The sequence below is a fragment of the Agelaius tricolor genome, unplaced genomic scaffold (assembly GCF_023055355.1).
Source record: "Agelaius tricolor isolate 1412-34295 unplaced genomic scaffold, bAgeTri1.0.p SCAF_20, whole genome shotgun sequence".
In the NCBI taxonomy this organism is placed as follows: Eukaryota; Metazoa; Chordata; class Aves; order Passeriformes; family Icteridae; genus Agelaius; species Agelaius tricolor.
In genome coordinates this window covers 7,991,580-8,009,929 of record NW_027269280.1, presented here as the reverse complement: position 1 = coordinate 8,009,929, position 18,350 = coordinate 7,991,580, and the positions used below count along the sequence as shown (strand labels likewise).

The 18,350-nt window shown below is 43.2% G+C and overlaps 1 protein-coding gene across 1 annotated transcript in view; it reads right to left on the bottom strand.

Annotated features, from left to right (window-relative positions):
• Nucleotides 1-1,999: 1,999 nt before the first annotated feature.
• PPIL2 (peptidylprolyl isomerase like 2) overlaps nt 2,000-18,350 on the bottom strand; it is a 68,350-nt gene continuing 51,999 nt past the window's right edge. The window contains exons 15-20 of the mRNA XM_071445421.1: nt 18,096-18,213; nt 15,471-15,527; nt 5,820-5,892; nt 5,617-5,679; nt 4,997-5,136; nt 2,000-3,356 (exon numbers count right to left, since the gene is read on the bottom strand). Of these exons, the coding sequence (XP_071301522.1) occupies nt 3,263-3,356; nt 4,997-5,136; nt 5,617-5,679; nt 5,820-5,892; nt 15,471-15,527; nt 18,096-18,213 (545 nt within the window). The 3' untranslated portion in view covers nt 2,000-3,262. The remainder of the gene's footprint in view (nt 3,357-4,996; nt 5,137-5,616; nt 5,680-5,819; nt 5,893-15,470; nt 15,528-18,095; nt 18,214-18,350) is intronic.

Here is an 18,350-nt window from a genome sequence, read left to right as displayed (position 1 = left end):
AGCAGAGCAACTGGTAGTCTGAACTCCTGGGCTGCAGCCATTCAAACCAGCAGGGAACTGGCAAAATTAAACCAAACCAAATCAATAATATTTTTGGCTTTTTCTCTTGGTAAATATGGTAACAGAGTTGCAGCTACTTGGCTTGAAAAACTGTTCAATCTGTGCTGTTTCTCACACAGACAATACTTTTTTCCTTGAGGGGCCAGGCTGAATTCATGCCAGAAAAAGCAGAGGTGAAGAGCTGAGTCCCCCATGAGCCTCCTCTTTGTATATGGAAATAATTGGCCCCGGCTGCCAGCCCCACCACACACCACAGCCTTCTCAAGGGTGTTTTGATCTCTGCCATGGTGCCAGATCTCAGGAAACAATGAATTCACTGGTCACCCAGTGCCTTTCAGCAGAACAACTCAGGTATGGAGCAGTGCAAAGTGTGAAAGGGCTGGTGTTATTCTAGTCAAGGCCCGACAAAAGTTTCTTCAGCCCCTGGTTAAAATCCTACTTTTTCTCTCTAAGCACATTTACTGGAAAAGTGTCAAAGAATGTAAAAATGTGCTTACAAACAGCACAGTGGTTCCCAGGAGTGAGTTCCTATAGTCAGGCTGCACAATTCTTGCTGATCCCTCTGGCTACAGCAGGAGCTGGCTGGGTATTCCCTTAACACACCATTTTTGCTGGAGAACCAAGTGATGAAAGGGAAAAAAAGATTTCAGTACAGTCTCCTTCCTCTCCTTTCCTGGCTCAGGTAGTGGAAATCACAAGTCACCCTGCAAAGAGCCAGATTTTGGAAAAAGGAGGGATACAGCCCACTGCCTTGCTCTCTGTGCCCCTGCCATCTTACAGAGAAGAGCTTGTGTCACACTGGCCCTGTGGATTCCAATCACTGGAAGGGAAGTTGAAATTAAAAAGAAATTTACTTGAACACACAAAATTAGGTGTGTGGGAGGGATCAGAGGTAGGGCTCTGCAGGACAGAACTTCACTGCAGGGTCTGGCTGTGGTGGAACAGTGTTGGCCCCACAGAGTCTCCTGAGTGTCTGGCTGCTGACTCAACACTGGGCACTGGCCAAACCCTTGGGCCACAGCAGCACCCTGGGGATGGGCCAGAGCCAGTGTCCCCCAGCCTGAGAGCCACTGACTGCAGCTGGGAATAGCCAGAGAGCTGCATCCAGATTCAGAGGTGAACCATGGCTGGAAAGCTTCACCCCTGCCTGGAGCAAAACTGAAAAGGTCACACTCAGCCCTTCCTAGAAGCCAGGAAATCGTTCTTTCTTTCGTGTCTGATGTTAGGGTGGGAAATGGCAAGCACAGGGGCAGGGCAAAGGCAGGGCCTGGAAGGGCAGCAGTCCCTCTGCACTGTGAACAGCAGTGCCCCTTTGGGGACTGAAGTGAGCTCTAACAAAAAGCTGGAAGAGAACAGGAAAGTGGGCAGTTATCTCTACAGCCTGCTGCCCCTCGGATCAATCTGCAGCAAGGACTTGCTGAAATGGGAGCCCTTGCCACACCTCTGCTGCCTTCCTTGTAATCAAAAATCTCCTTCCTTTCATAATAATCTCCATTTTAATCTAGTACAAAACCAGCATTTTATCCTTATGGATTAATGAAATTGCCTATCCCAGCTCTAGCAATGCTGTGAACTTGACTACTCAAAGGTGTGTTGAAGTATGCTGAGTTAGGTAAAGGGGATCAATAACATTTTATCATGAAAGGGCTCCAATAAGACAGAAGAAACTCAGCTTTAGGAAAGTACCATCAAATCCCCTGTTCCAGTAATCAAATGTGTTATTTCAAACTTAGACGTTTGCAAAACAAACTCCCCCTATTATTCTTTCAAATTAGTTTGAACTTCCTATAATTTAACAAAGATGTGATCATATCCGCAGAGATCCCAGAATTCCTTATGAGCATCTTAAAAAGCAGGAATGAATCATTTCCTTGTAAAACAATCAAGTTTGCAGTGCTGTGATCTTGGAAATAACAGTTGAACGGTCAAAGTCAAGCACTCAAAAGAAAATAAAAGCATTTAATGCAAAATATTTCCAAAAGTTTTTACAGCAATTTCCTATAAATGGAGTCTTTTCTTAAAGAATGAAACCACTGATACAAATGTATTCTTCCAAAGGGGATTACAAAATTTTCTCCTCAGCCACACAGGAGGTAGAGAGGGCATTTCTCTTATCTGAAAACACCTAAGATGAACTGAAAAGTTATATTCAGGATCTAGCCTGCTATGTCTAAGTTATGGTAACACATAGATTCTTTGGGATTAAAACTTCACAGGCTGATATATCTTTACCCCATAGGGCCTTTATTAAGATTCCTAATAATTTGTGGTTATGTAATGGAAATATCTGACATGCCTGTCAGCTACATTATGTGGTTTTTCCTAATGATGGGAAGCCTGACATTGGAGCAGACTATGGGGTGTTCTACCCTGCACAGACCAGGCTTTAGGGATGGGTGTTAAAAAAACAAACAGAAGAGTTGTTTTTATTCCTGCTCAGTTGCTCAAGGCTGTAGTTTCTAGCACCTGAGGGCAGGTATGAACTGGTGCATCCTGACACCTCTGGCTGTCCACTGGCTCAGGGAAGGGCAGCCACAGGGAGGAGTAAGTGGTGCAGCTGCCCCGGGCTCCCCATGTAGATTTGCAGCTTCCCAGGCTGTTGGAGGCTTTAACGGGTACATAGAGGGCTCATTTGGAGTGAGCAAGGCCCTTCAGATGACAGCAGTCAGTCCAGACAGAATTGGTCCTTGTTGAGAAGCAGCAGGAGGCAGCTGGAAGGTAAGGGCAGGACAGGCTGGAGCCCTTCCACAGAGCTCTCCAGCAGCACAGGAGCTTCCCAGCACTTGAATTCATTCCCTCCCTTGGCACACTTGGCTGGTCTGGGAACGATTACCTGTAAAAGGAGCTCTTTCACCACTGTAGCTGTTCGCTGCAGTAGTGCCCTGCAAGGCTGGGCTCTGCCTGGGCTGCTGCCAGCCAAGCAGAGAAAGGCTCCAGCTGATCCCTGGGGAGCTGGGCTGCCTGCTCCCTGCTTTGCAAAACAACAACAAAACAGCCTTCGAGGAAGATGCAGTGGGGGAATGTGCTCTCTAGAAAACAAAGCCACATTAACCAGCCTCAACAAAGCAGCAATTTTCTCTGCCAGTGGAAGGGCAGGCTGGTGCCTTCCCTCCCCAGGACAGACTGGCTTTTGGGCTCTCTGGGGCCACGTGGGAGGCTCCTGTTTGCGCTGTGCTGCTCCAGTGCTGGGCTCCCCATGCTGCTACCAGGAGCTGAAGTCCCCGAAGCCTGTGCTCTTCTTCTCTTTCTTCACAGCTGTGCTGGTTGAAGGCCCATCATCCTCCACACTGCGCTTCCTGCAGCCAGAATGAAAACAACTCTGAGGGAGTCTTTACTGCCAGTGGGACCAGGGCAGCTTGGATGCCTGTTCTGCCTCTTCTCTCCCAGCACCAGCTATACTGGAGTCAGCTCATCCCTTGTCAACTAGACAGGAGTGCAAGCTCCATGCCAGCATGGCTTGGGGGTCTTTGCCAGGCCCAAAAAGAGGGAGCATGAGTCCATTGGGATGGTTTAAATCAGGCTTTGAGCACTCCCAGGAATGTGTTCAAAGCATACAAAGTTCTCCAGGCCAGAGCTGAAGATTTAACAGCTGTACCTTTTAGCATGGTCAGGAGAACATGAGCCATGAGTTTTCCCACAGCTTCTCACCTGCACTTGTGGCAGCAAAAGGATTTACAGGGAATTAGGTATAAAGCAGCTGGGAGAGCTCTTCCAATCTTTCCTGCTTCTTGAACCCAGCCTGTTGCAGTTGCTGCTGTTATCATCAGCCTCTCTTGAGCAGAGCTTGCAACCCCAGGGAATGCTGTGCCACCAGCTCATGTGCTGTAGTTTTATTGTCAGATATCAGTAGCTGATAGGGAGAACACCAAACTCTAAATCTGCCAGAGCAGGCTGCAATGTCTGAAGGTCCTTTCTATACTACCTGGTCCTTTCCACAGAGCCACAACTGCTGGATTTCCTCTGTAAATAAGAGTGCAGTGTGTCAGCAGTTTTAAGCTGGACATAGTATTTTAAGGGACACACAATATTGTGCAACTGAAAAATTTCACTGACACACTGAACTGACCTACCTGAGCTAACATATTTCTGTTCTCACAGTTATGCAAATGCCTGTAAGTCACAGAGGCACACACAGGCTGATTAAATGGCTGCCCAGATCTGTGTATGCATAAATACAGGCCTTTATGTAGCAGACAGACAACAGCATTTTTGCAAATGCTTTTAGAGAAGTCTGCTAAAAATCAAGTGGAAGGCATTTATTTTAATTTTTCCAAAACACATGCTAAGCTGCTGCTCAGCCAGGATTCTGTGCTGTCCTTATGAAAGAAAGCAGTGCTGCCAATCCTGACAGGGGTTCAAAGGGTGCCTGGGAGAGGATGCTTTAGGATAAGCCTGTCCAACCAGCCAGGTACCCTGGAGCTACCTGCCCTGTGCTCCCACAGCAAGCCTGGGAGCCTGCTCCCCTTTCCAGCCATTTCAGCTGTGCTGGTACAGCTGCTTGTGTGGCTGAACAGGGAACCAGAGCAGCAAACTGACGGGGGCCTGGGGCAGCTACTCTGTGCAGGGCAGAAGTTGCTAAAAGAGAAACGTCTGTGGGACCATGGCCTTCAGAAATAGCTTCAGAAAAGGAAGAGGATAAAAGATGGTGTAGAAGTGACACAGCACAGTTCCTTAAAGACTTCTGAGTTCTGGAAATGTATCTACAGTTCTGAAGTCAGCAAAAGCTTTTAAAGACCAGCTTGGTCATGTTCAAAGGCTAAAAGAGAAGCTCAGTTAATGTGTGACCTTGAAAAACAACAGAACTGAAGTAATCTCTTGACTGTTAGGACTACATGAGGGTGTCTGAACATCTGAACAATGGCACTGGACAGGGCCAGCATCCAGCAGGAAAGGCACCTAAAATATTCAGCAAAAATCAGAAGGACAGGGAACTTACGCTGCAGCCATGTTGATGTATTTTCCAATCCCCTGCCGGTAAGTTTTAGGAGTCTGAACCTCTTTCTTTGGTGGGACCACTTCAGCTTTTATTTTGGCTGCTTCTTCTTCCTGCTGGAACTTCTCTCTTTCAGCAGCGACCTGTGGGAAGCAAAGGGTGCAATCTGTTGCAAGAGATAGTGCAGAATAAGGAGAAAATGTCTACAATTCTTTGAAGCTTTAAAGCACTCTAAACCAGCAATCAGCACGGCTGAGATTACAGGGCAGGCTTTAGGAGACAGCCCTCAAGGGCCACTACAAACAGGCTCTCTGCAGCCATTATAGCAAAACTCTTTCTCACCTGCAGCCACCCACAGCTACTGGAGGCATTTGAAAGGAACCCATCAGAAGCCTGATGGACTGGGAGCTGTGCCAGACTCAGTTACAAGAGTAACTCTCCACTGAAGGAGTGACTGGGATCCTGGCAAAAAGGTAATGTTGAATGGCAGCTGCTTAATCTTAGCTGGCAACCAGATGGACCAGGGAGCTGCCCATGTGCAAAGAAAAGGCATTAAGTTGTAAAATTCTCTCCAGAAAAGCTTTGGCCTTTCAAAAAAACCTCAACCAACCAAGCAACCTCACCTGTGCATCTGCCTCTTCATAGGGATCAACAAAAACGGTCGTTGTCTCAATTCTTATTTCTTCCTGGAAGCAGAAGAGAAGAACAGTTATTCCATCTGCTGATTAAGTTGTGCCATCTCCACCTCTTTTTGTTCCAAGAAGTGTCAGCAGAGTGACCAGCACTGCCATGTGAGGCCACTGCCCCCAGTGCTTCACACACACACCTTGGGACGGTCTGTTTTTGGGTCACTTTCCACATTCTCCATTGCAGTCAGAGTTTCAAAGCCACCAACCACCCTAAAAGAGGAAAGACATGTTATTCAATTGTCACAACATACTCAAAACATTCCTACATCCTAACCTTTAATATATCTCATTTATGTCCATTACTCTAGCAGAGTTTTAAATCATCATGTTTGGGGGGAGAGGAGTCAGCAAACTGTGTTTGGAAGACCTAAATGATGTCATTCAGTGTGGAAGATAAGCATGTTTTCCTCAAATATGGGATTTGAATTTAAAATTAAACAGAACATGGAAAAGCCCAACACTCAGAGGCAAAGCAAAGCCACATAAACCAGCCACATAAACCAGCCAGATGAAGAACAAATGTTTTCTTCTTCTTTGTTTTCAAGAGTATATGAGACCTAAGAGTGTTATCGGGAAGAGAATGGTAACTACAGCACAGGAGAGCAGTGGCAGAGCTGTCTGCACTCATACCACTAACACAGAGCACAGGATTCCTCCAGAAGAAAGCAGAAGAAACTCTGCTTTCATATCAAAGAAATAAGCAATGCCTTGACCAAAAACATGACTGTGAGCTCATGAGGGCTCTGGGAAGGCAGCAGAGCATCAAGTCACAGCCACAGGGTAAGGTCAGGACACTTCTCAAAGCAGTTTTCACCTAGCAGGGCCTTAGATCCCTGGCTTCTCACTTTTCAAGTCAACATATCCAAACACTTGCTTGAAAATGTTTAAGGCTGAAGGCTTTCTGGACTGTTACATGTTTATTTTCAAAAAAAGTGTGGAACAATGGGAACATTCTAGAAAAGCATATTTAGAAAGGATAAATGGGGAAACCCAGATAATTATAATCCTGTCATCCTGTCATTTATCCCAGCAAAATAATGGAATAGCGGAGACAGGACATGATTAAGAAAGAAAGGAAATAAGTAACAGCAATCAACAAGGTTTTGTGGGAAACAGTGTCTGTCAAACAACCTTCTATCTTTGAGACAACAGATGTGGCTAACAGGGATAACAGTGTCCACAGAACAGACTTCTGGAAGGCGGCTGATATTTTGATTGAGGAACCAGAATGCTATGAACTGAATACAGTACACATGAAATAAAAAATTGGCTGACAGGTGTCAAAATCTAATTTTAAACAGGAACCACTGAGTCAGTATGTTTTCAGAGGGGTCCTGCTGGGATCAGCTCTTGGTCCCAGGGTATTTAACACTTTTATCCACCTCATCATCCACAATTAAATTTGAAAACAGCTATTCTTAGAAGAGCAGTAAATAAAGAGGAAGACAGGCTGTTGATGCTGAGTGATCCAGATCCATTAGCAAAGCAGGCTGTAGCTGGACAACATCTGTTTTAATAGAGCCAAGCCACATGGCCAGGAACCAAAAATACAGCCCATACTAACAGCTGTGGGACAATGAGAAGCAGCTGTAATTCTCAAAAACACTGCTCCAGGAGCCAGGGAGTTTGGGGCCAGGAGATCAGCAGCAGGGGCAGGAATTGGCCACTGAGGAGTTCAGGGCTGCCCATGGGACAGGGCAAGCCAAGAGCCAGCAATCCCCCAGCTTCCACAGGGGGTAACTGTTTGAAGCCTGATTATTGCTGGGACTGCAGCACCAGCACAGGGAGGCTGGCAAGGGATGGGCAGATGAAAGGGGGGAAAATCAAATTAAATTAAGCTGGTGGGGAAAAAGGATACCAAACTGGTGGGGAAAAAGGATACCAAACTGGTGGGGAAAAAGGATACCAAACTGGTGGAATATGTAGAGCATTTTATCACCTAACTCTGCTTTCATATCAAAGAAATAAGCAATTCCTTGACCAAAACCCACGTGATATTCACAATCGCCTTGATACACTTTATACACTCATACCAGGGTATTTCCCTCTCAAAGACACCTGTCCAGTCCCAGCATGGCAGGGTCTGCCTGACCAGCACCAGGAGAGGCCTCTGACTCTCCCCTGCCATGGTCTCAGCTGATGCAATGGAGAAATCACTTCCTACAGCACTCCCCAGTGCCCTCAGTGCCACCCCGTGGGCTGGGACAGGCTGTAACCCCAACCAACAGGACAGACCCCACCACAGAGAGGGACCTGAGATAGAGAGGGTGTCCTCACCCTGCCCCAGCCCTGCTGTGCTTGCTCATGGTTCAGTGCTGCTCCCAACTCCATTCCCCAAGGGCCTGCTGATATTCTGTAATAAGGCTGTGACTCTTAGGTTAAAAGCCAGGGATGCAGCCTAGAACAGCCTCAGTCATTTGTGACTGGAGGGAGCAGACTGGGGGAGGCTGCACAGGGCTTGAGGACCTCGTATGAACTTTGGAAAGTTCATAACAAAAACTCAATTTTAAAATCTCCCTCCAGGCCAATATCAGATTGACTTATAATACTGGTGATTAACACCCAGCCCAAGGTATATTCCCTGTATTTTAACTGCCCCAAAGGAAACTTCTGATTTAATATCGGAGGATTTTCTAGCCAACAGCTCACTCATTATCTGCTTGTATGTTTTCATTTAATTAGGTTTCTGATAATTTGAAATGGCCAGATCAGCTGTGCACTGGCAATCTCAGCTGAGTAATCCCTTAGCCCGTAGCTAGACCTCCCACAATATTAGCCCTAATGCATTTTACTGATGCTACCAGATCTTCAGTTGCTCTGTAATTAAACTTTATTGGTAATATTTTGTCACTTGCACATTTTGAAAGGCTGTGATAGACATGGCATTCACAGGTCATCAGTAAATGACCTAAATAGTCTATTTTGACATGACTGTTAAGGGCTAAGGGGGAAGAAGACAAAGTTGTTATGCCTGCAGAGCATGTCATTCTCTTTTCTTCTTCACTTCTTGTCTCTCAAATGGAAAATTGCTTCCTTTTCTCTCCCTTCCATTCTCCAACATTTTGCACAGAGTATCTCTGTGTACTACACTGTCAGCACAATCAGCTCTCAATATATGTTTTTGTCTTTATAAAGACACTGCTGTAATACTGATAAAAAATAAAAACTAATTTGAATACAAACCACCAGCTCAGAGGAGAGAGCTCTGAGCAGAGGGACAGGAAATAATCTACAAGTCACTTTTGTTCAGGGAGCACTTGGGAGCTTTGTCAAGGTCAGGCCTGGCTGAGGCTGGTATCTGACCACTAAAAATGAACATACAAAAGGACAAGGTCTGATTGTAAGCATCACCCAACCAGTAAAAACTGAACTACACACTAACCTGGCAGTCAGAGCTGGATGCAAAAGAAATTGAATATTCCAAACTGTGAAGGCTTTTGCAAGCTTTCCTCTGATCTAAGAGACAAGGTATACACAGGCCCTTGAAATATTACACGTTGTTATTGTTAAATCTCATGATGTTATTGCAGCACTAAAATCAGTTTGATGAGATATAATATGTCAAAGCCCATGCACTGGCATCCCTCACAGCAACTGCTCCTCAGTGAATGAGGAAACCAACACACCAGAGAAGTTTCTGGGATTCTTTGCCTGCCCAACAACACATATTTTGGGCCAAGTAAAAAGCCCATACAAATTTTATGTAGAAAAGATCATCAGATCAGTACATAAAAACATTTTAAAAATCCTCTAAAGAGTGAGCCACTACTTAATATTATCGTAATATTCAAGGAAATCTGTACAAAATTTTCAGTAAAAGAAAATCCAGATTCCAGAAATTCAGACTCACATCCCTTTATAGTCTTTACACATGCTAAACATGTGGCACAGACAGTGACTGTCCACACTGTGTTGTCTGGTCTCGTGCAATGTCACTTTTGCCAAGTTGGAAGCCAGCATGGCAGGGAGGGGAGAAGTGCATAAACAAGTTTAACCTTTTCCACTGCTTCTGGCTCTATTCCTTTTCTAAGGTGTCATACATGCTTTGTCCTAAACTGGCTGAGGCTTAAGGTGGTGTTCAGATGACACCCTGCAGTGAAAAGGGTGACACTTTCAAGACACCATTCACAGCAGAACACCCAGTGGAACCGAGAGTTTGCTGTGTGCTTCCAGTAGATGCTGAACAGAGAAATTATGATCTCAGCTATATATTTAGCTCAGCAACCCTGAGACAGCTTGTATTTTTAGAGGAGCTTGATAAATGTTGCATTACATTTAAGCATGAACGACAAGGCAGGTACATTTATGGTATTTTTTTTCTGTTAGCATAGGAATGAAAACAAAAATGTGCCCTTACTCGTGCAATTCTGTTTTCTTGAAAGCTGGCTGAATTAGCACCGGAAATCTTTGCATTTCACATTTAGATGTGTTATTAAAATCTTTCTTCCTGTTAAGGCCTCTTTATGTAAAGCAGTAACCTTGCTTCAGAACCACTGCCAATGCCTTTGCATGATGAAGAAGTGAAATATCCAGAGCAGGCTCTATCCATTTGCAATATGCCAATGAAGGTCTCAGTGTACTTTAGTTAGTGCTGCCCAAAGAAAACTGCATCTCCCCTGCAGACCCAGAGACAGATTCACATTCACATAGATTCACATTCACATGTGAATCTATTTCTCATACTTTTGTTTGGAAGAATTATAGGATACAAGATACAAGAACAATATCTGGACTTTTTTTTTTAAACAAGCTTTAAACTACAAACAGAAAACAGAAAGAAAAATTGCTCTTTCGTAAGCACATTCTGCCCCAAAGGTTATTTTTATAAAAAGGAGAACACACATTTATATACACACACAGAGGGAACAACACATACGTGCACAAACACGTACACTCAGGACGAAATGTTTTCTATGCATACACCCAATCTGCAGTGGAGTGAGCAATTCAAATGCACAACAAGAATGCAGCCAAAACATCTCCATCTCTCTGCTAGATAAGGGCTTCATCTACCAGGTGAGAGACAGTAATAAAGGGTGATGAAAATAAAACAACTTGGAAAGAAGCTTATTGAAACTAGACTCAACAGGTGAACCTGGCACGAAAGGACTTCCCTGCCTTGGCACAGGTCCCTGTTCAGAGATCATACAACTGTTTTGGAAACGACAGCAGCCCTCATGCAGCTCCAACAGCCCAGTGCTCATGTGCAGCCATGGCTTCCACAGGGAGGCCTGGCTCATTTCCCCACCTCGCTCTTTGCTCCTATCCCAGTGTCTGGGGATAGGAGAATCTGCAGTGCAAAATTAGGTCAGTCTCCCTACACACAATCAGCTCTTCTGCTGTCACACAGTTTCTCCAATCTTCAGATGTACTAAAGGAGAAGAGCCAAAAGAACATGAGTTTTCCAGCTTAGAAGCAACTGGGATTCACTGATTCAAATCATACAGGGAATGTTGCAAGTGGAAACAGACAATGTGTTATATAACAGTAGCTGGGTAACTGAATAATGCCTGCTAGTTGCTTTATGTAGCTAATTACTTTAGAGGACAAGAGTTACTTCCATTGCCCCAGTCTACAGAATTGCAGTAGAAAGCAATTAACAGGTTAAGGAATCACTTAATACAGAGTGATACTGATCCAAGGGAAGAACTCTCTTCCACAAAAGCATCTGGCAAGGAGAGGAGGGAAGAAAAGAGAAGAATAAACTGAATGCATGTCAGCTATTGACTGATGCCTCCAGTCTGACCAAGCCTGAGGTTTCCCAAACCACCTTGTTCATTATTTCTGGGAACAAGAGAATTGAAGAATGAGCAGCAGAAACCTCGAGAGATAGTAAAAGTTATGCACATAAGCAGATATGTACAGCCTCATAGCAAAGAGAAAACTGTCCTTGATATACTCATCTCCTGTCTCAGTTGCCACTTTCTTTTCTCAGCTCTTGACAAACACAAGTGATGCTCTAATAAACACACAGAACTGCTGTACAGATAATTTCCAGCTTTGCCACTCTGACCACAACACTTTTCTCTCTGCTCCCTTTATTGCCCTTTGTTTTATCTCATCACATCACATCACATCACCTATCTGCAACATGTCCTCATTTTCAAGCCCACCATGCTCTGCTAAATCTCACCTAAAATTCTGAAAGCATTTTCTCCTTCTATTGATCTTTCCACTACTATTTTAAATATGCACATTTTTATGAGTGCCTTCAGCTTTGGAACAGGCTCCCAAAAAACACTGATGAAGCAATTTTGTTTTTTTCCTGAGGCTTTCTTTTTCCAAAGGTGGTGGAAGGTAGGTTGGAATGGGTCACTGTCACAACTTCCCTGTATCTATATACAATCTCTTTTCTACTTACACAGCTCTCAGGGACAGAGATTATGTTTATATTTCTGCTAAAAAAGGGCAAGTGTACCAGGTCTCTGATCCACAAGAGCTGTGAACCATTGCAACAGGAAACATAACAACAACATGGATGGAACATGCTTCATTCATAAAGAACACCCAACAGGAACCTGAGCTTAGCTGCTGTTTTGGCTGTAGTGTTCCTGTAGCCCCTGCAGGTCACAGCACAGAGCACAGGTAGGAAGGAGGCTCAGGCACAGAGCCCAGGGCAGCAGCAGGCAGGACCCTGCCCAGGCAGCAGCCCCCTGCAAATGCTTCTCATCCCCTCTGTGCAGAGCAAAGGCATGTCAGTTGGTTGATATTATCTCAGTTTCTAAATTAAACCTCTTACCAGCAAGCTAAAAGCCCACAAAAACCACCAGTTGGTTTTCATGTTAATTACATCATTCTCTAAGTCAGAAGAAATAGTAATTACTAGAAATGGTAATTACTAATTTAATCTAGGCAGCTCTGTTGGAGCAGGAAATCCATGCAGCCTGCAATACACCTCCAAGGGAAGGCATTCTGCTCTCTCTCTCTGTTTTGGCTCCCCAGCCATGCCAGATTATCTCCTTTCTTTTCAGAAGCAGCATCCTCATCACTGCCATGGTGAGCAGCACAGTCCTGACGAGTCCTTCCCTGTCCCCCAGTACACTTTCTCCTGAGACATGAAAATCCCAGTGCACCAAAGCAGACACGTGTCCCCTCTTCACTGTCCCACTGCCCAGGTGTGAGCATTTATAGAGTCTCCTACATAAAAATTGTGTTTCAGACCAGTGGGGATATGAATAAGATGCATTTCCAGAAAAGGCACTTTTCAATGTTGCATCCCACAAAGGATCAAAGAAACAAAGAAAGGAATAGGGAATGGTTGCCTTTTCACTCTTTTTTGTTCTCCTAAGTACGGGAAGCCTGCTGAAAAGTTTTAGACAAGTCAAACTGTGCTCTCCAAGAATACCTGTGTGACACTAACATGGACCAGAGTCACACAGGAGTAGCTGAGAGTACAGTTCAGAGTATTTAGGTTTTTATATTAACTGAAATAAGTAATCCTCAAATCTACATGAAAGTCACAACAGGCCAGTAAGCATCCAGTTAACAATACAATTAAACACTGATGGAAACAAAGAATCCTGATATCATGGGTTCATTCTGCTCTTAAACCTAGATATTATTCCTAGATATGCTTCCCAGACATTATTGTGCTATAATCAGCTCAGATATAGTCACCAAATCCTGGAATCACCCAGGATCTAAAATATCAAACTGAAGTTGGAGTTTTACTAAGGTACAATCTCTGGCAGCTTCTGGCTTTTATGACCTTTAAAAACAATGCAGGTAAAAACAGCTGACGGATTTTGATGACAAAATACAGATCTTAAGAGCTACACACATCAACCTTTTATTATTAAATTTGTAGGTAAATTCAATTATTCAATAATTCAACTTGTAGGTTAATACAGACTGACTGGGATACATATATCCCAGCATCTTAATTTTACCTTATTTGAATTGATCTTCATTTACATGCAGGACAGATTAGAGTAAAATTTCTCTGCTCTGTGTTCATATGAAGATGTCACTCAGTTTTCATGCAGGAAGCCAAATATGATTCTAAACCAACACTTTTTATAAACTTTACCATTGTATTTTAGCTAAAAATATAAGCAGCACCACTTCTTCACTCTGGGACCTAAACTCAGATTTTTGTTTAGACAGCAAAGACAATTCACAAATCAAGACAGTCTTTGCTAAAACTGCAAAAATCTCTGTTATATATGCTTAAGCAGATTTACCTGGACTAAGTAATGCCTCTCTAAAGGGCAACATACAGTGTGAAACAGCATCTGAGCTATTTTGCTCTCTTGAGATATTCAGCACAGTGTGAAGGCTTTGGGGAGCACACTCCCTGCACCACAGCTCAGCTTCTCTCCAAATCCTTTCCTGGTGAATTCTGGTAAAACTGGAGCACACTGAGGAAACTCAGCAAAGACCCTGGAGGATTACACAGCATGCTCACTGAGACCAGGCTGCACCCAGAACTGAAGACCAGGCACATTTTCAGCTGAGCTGTCTAACACAGACCTTACTTGATGAGGTGGCCAGCTCAGGTTAACAGCATTACTGGAGGGGATTTGAAGGGGTTTTTGCAAGGTGCACTCAAATTGTTGCTGAAGTTCTGAAGTAGTCCTAAGATCTGGATAAGGTAACTCCTCCAAGAATTACTGGCTCTCAGCTTTTAGTATTGGAATTTGCTTTATTTGTCTGCTTTCACAAAAGGACAAAGGAACTTTGAATTTTTCTAGGACAAACCTGAGAAAGAAAAAAGAAATACATTTCCAAGAGTGTAATTATTGAAGAATCAGTATTGGAAGTAACAGCACTAAAATAAAGTGCCATTAAAATGAAGCAGTTTCTGCCTCAAAAAGTTGCAGGCAGGGAAGATGGATTAAACATATCACTTTCACTGTACAGCACAATTGCATGACGTTCAATCAAAGTAAACAGCACATGGTTCTGTTTTCCATTACTGACTTCCAAATGAATAGAACCATGAAAGGAATAAAACTCCAAATCTACAAGTAAAAAAGATTATAAGATTCTCAGGAACTCCCAGTGCAGCAGGCTAGCAACATTGCCACTCCTGCCATGCATGAGGGATGGCTGAGAACAGCTCTGCTTGACTTGGTAAATACCAAGTACCTGCTGCAGAGGAAGCAAAGAGCAAACCATAACAAAGATTTTGTATCTTCTTCTTCAATAAATACCTTATTCTTTATCACGTGAAAACTTCACTGGAAAAAGACTTTCAGAAGAGACTTCTTTATAAAGGAATGAACTTCTCTCACTGTCTGGGCATTGGTAGTATCTTTATATATGTGTGCATAAATATACAGATTTTATACCAGTGATAATTGTCAGGAACAAAAGAAAATAAGAATAAAATAAAAAAGAATAAAAAGAGCCAAAAGACCTCATCTCTGCAGAAGCTCTATTCCATGATGAAGAACAGTCCTGTCATGACTAATTTTTCAGTTGATGGCTCATAAGAGGATGAAAGCAGTATTGAAGAGCTAATCTCTTGTGTCCCAGCAATTAACATGCACAAATATTAACATGGTTCATTACATGACTATGATTACTTTGCTCATGACTCCTGGAGGGCCACCCACAGAAGGGAAGTGAGGCAACTTACACTGATGAAAGGAGGGAAAAAAGGCAGGGTCTGCTGACTGGCATTGGTGCAATGTTGCCCACCTCCTCATGACCAGGAGAACTAGATTGTGAGCTGGGATTTTGCTCCAGTTCAATTACAAGAGTTACAGGATTCTTCTTTTTAGGTTTCAGACACACAAGGGAGAATGTCTGCTATGCTGCTGCCCAAAATATCCTTCACTTACCTTCCAAAAACTGTGTGCTTCCTGTCCAGATATGCACAAGAGCGGAATGTGATGAAGCTAGAAGGAAAAAAGATATAACAGTTACCACATTGTCCCACTGTCCCTCAACAACAGCCAGTAATGCTTAAAAATGCTTAAAAACACAAAGTGTATGCAAAAGCTTTCAGAGAGAAGCCAAGCCCCTCTCCCTCTCTGGCTCCTCTCTGGAAGGCCTGTGGACCAAACAACCTTTCATGCCTCAGTATTGTGGGTTCCACCTGGATTTCTGGAGTTTTGGCTTCTCACTTTTCATCACACTAACATTTTTAAACAGTTCTCCAAGAGTAGGGCCTTGCAGCAAGTCCAAAATTAATCTGAGCATGTGCCTCCTTGGCCATGCAGGCCCTGGGAAGCTCATGCAGGGCAGGCAGACGTGCATGGGAGGAATGCTTCCTGCTTGGGAAGAACATTTCTGGTGCATGATGGGCAGCTTGTATCCAGCAAATAAAGTTACATGACACAACAGCCTCTGCCAGTGTAAACTTCTATTTTCTGGATATTTACTTTTTGCATTTCTCTTCCCTTAAACTGGTCTGTTGGTGATCTATTTCTCCTCTGGACAGAGCACACTTGTGCTCCAGATACAAACATCCCAGAAGAATACTTTGAAGTGTCAAAAGTAATTAATTGGACTTTTAATTTTGGGGGCTGTACTTTTAAACTTAAACATGGGAGCTCAAACACTAATCCAAAGCAACCTTTACTACTAAAGCTTTACTCTAAAGCTTGATGCTTCTTTGGAAGTCCTGGACTACAAATGTATGAGACAAAGGTTTCCACAGTGTGGTCTGCAGACCATGATGGCCTGTCTTGGCTGGACACGCAGTGCTGGCTCTCCTCCCTGTCTCCATCTGTTACACTACATAGGAGACAGCTAAAAATATATAAGCATTCCAAAAGCACTTTTCCATATAAGCAACTGCCTCAGGAAGTTATATGATTGGAAATAGGAGCAGCTGTAATGTTCCAGACAGTCTATTAAGATGCAGCTTGCCCTAGGAAAGCATTGGCATGCTGTGCAGAATGCAAACTCCTACATGGGATACCACTTTACTGCTGGATATCCAATACTTAAAATCATCACATGGTCAGTTATGTAGCATTGTAATAAAAAACCCTGAGAAATAGCAAATATACAGGGAAAGCTTCTTATCTGTCACCACAGACAAAATAAATTAAAGACAAGAGAATTAACATAACTCAGGATGGTCCCAGAGAAGCCCTGAGCATTATTCAAGCATCACCTTGCAGGGGGACCCAGGTCTTTGCCCTGTAGTGCCTGTCACCAAAGGGGAGAGCAATTCACAGAGTTCCCAAGGCTAGAGGAGATGTATTTAAGTGCTGCCTAGGAACCTTTATAAATATGGACAGCTGGACTCTCTTAAGGACTTACATATAAAGGAATTTCTTATTTCATTTGCAAATTTTAGGAGAACATACAGTCACATTTACAGCAGCAGATGATGTGACTCAAAATGGCACATCACTTATGCTCTCTGTAACCGTTGTTATTAGAATGCTCTTTTTATTAAAAGAAAAAAAAAGAAGAAAGAAGCCTCCACTCTCCCCTAATTTAGCACGTGAGAGCTGGCAGTAACATCCAAATCCAAAATAAGTTGTACAGCAACTTGATCCAGCAAACTGCCCCACACGTGCTTAGGCTTAAGAATCCAAGTAAGCCTAAGAATGTGAGGCCCTGAGACAAGGCCTTGTGTTTAATTAAAGCAAAGCACACTGCTGCAGAGTTTACAAACCATCCTAACACTCAGCATCATGAACACCAAGACCCACTCCCTCCCTCCCTGCTCAGTGCAAGTCACAGTTCTAAACACACACACACACTCTCTCTCTCTCTCTCTCTCTCTCTCTCTCTTTCCTGGGGCTCCCAATAAAAGGCCAATTTTTTATACTGCAGTACTTACAGAGCAACCAATAAATAGTTGGCTCAAAGTGACACAGAACATTTTAAAGGACTGCAGGCAAACACCCATATTAATGTTATACATGAACAAGGCCATTACAACTTCAGTATCTTTAAGCTTTCCCTCATTTTAGTCCTCATTCTGCTTTTGTACATTGGAAAGCAAGTTATTCTCAATCCCAGATTGTACACTCTGCCATGTCTGGGTCTACACATTTCAACAGAGCATTTATTTAAAATCAAGTGACTAAAAAGAAGTTATATTCCCATAGAGTTTATGTTTCATCTAATTCCTTCAAAAAGTTCAATATGGAGCTAAATTTTAACAGAATGAAGAGGTGTGATGAATGATGATAATTATAGGGGAAATACTGGGGAGGGACACTGACAAAAACAAACAAAAACTTCAAATAATTACAACCAAAAAGACAAGTTCTTGCTGATATAATGAACCCACAGGTCTTCTTGCCATGCTTCGCTTTGCTCTTAGATTGGCTAAGAGCAGCTCTAGCCCTGATTGCAATATGCACCACTCAACAGAATATTTCCCTTTACTGAACTTTACATTTAGAGTAGCTCATAAAATGCCATTTTTCTTCTTAACAGAGTGAGACACAATGTCCAGAGACAACCAAAAAAGCACAAAAAAGCAAATGACTACTTACAACTGTGATTTGTTTGTGTTGGGTCCTGAATTTGCCATACTAAGAACACCACGTCCCGTGTGGGACAAATTGGGCTTGAATTCATCTTTGAAAGGTTTTCCCCAGTAAGATTCTCCTCCTTAAAAAAAAAAAGAAAAAAGAAAAAAAAAAGAATAATGTTTGTTTTCATTAGTTTCCCACTGTGTGTTGCAATAGGCACTGGCATTAAATTCAAGGTTCCCAGCACTTGCAGTCACCATGTGTTAATACATTGTT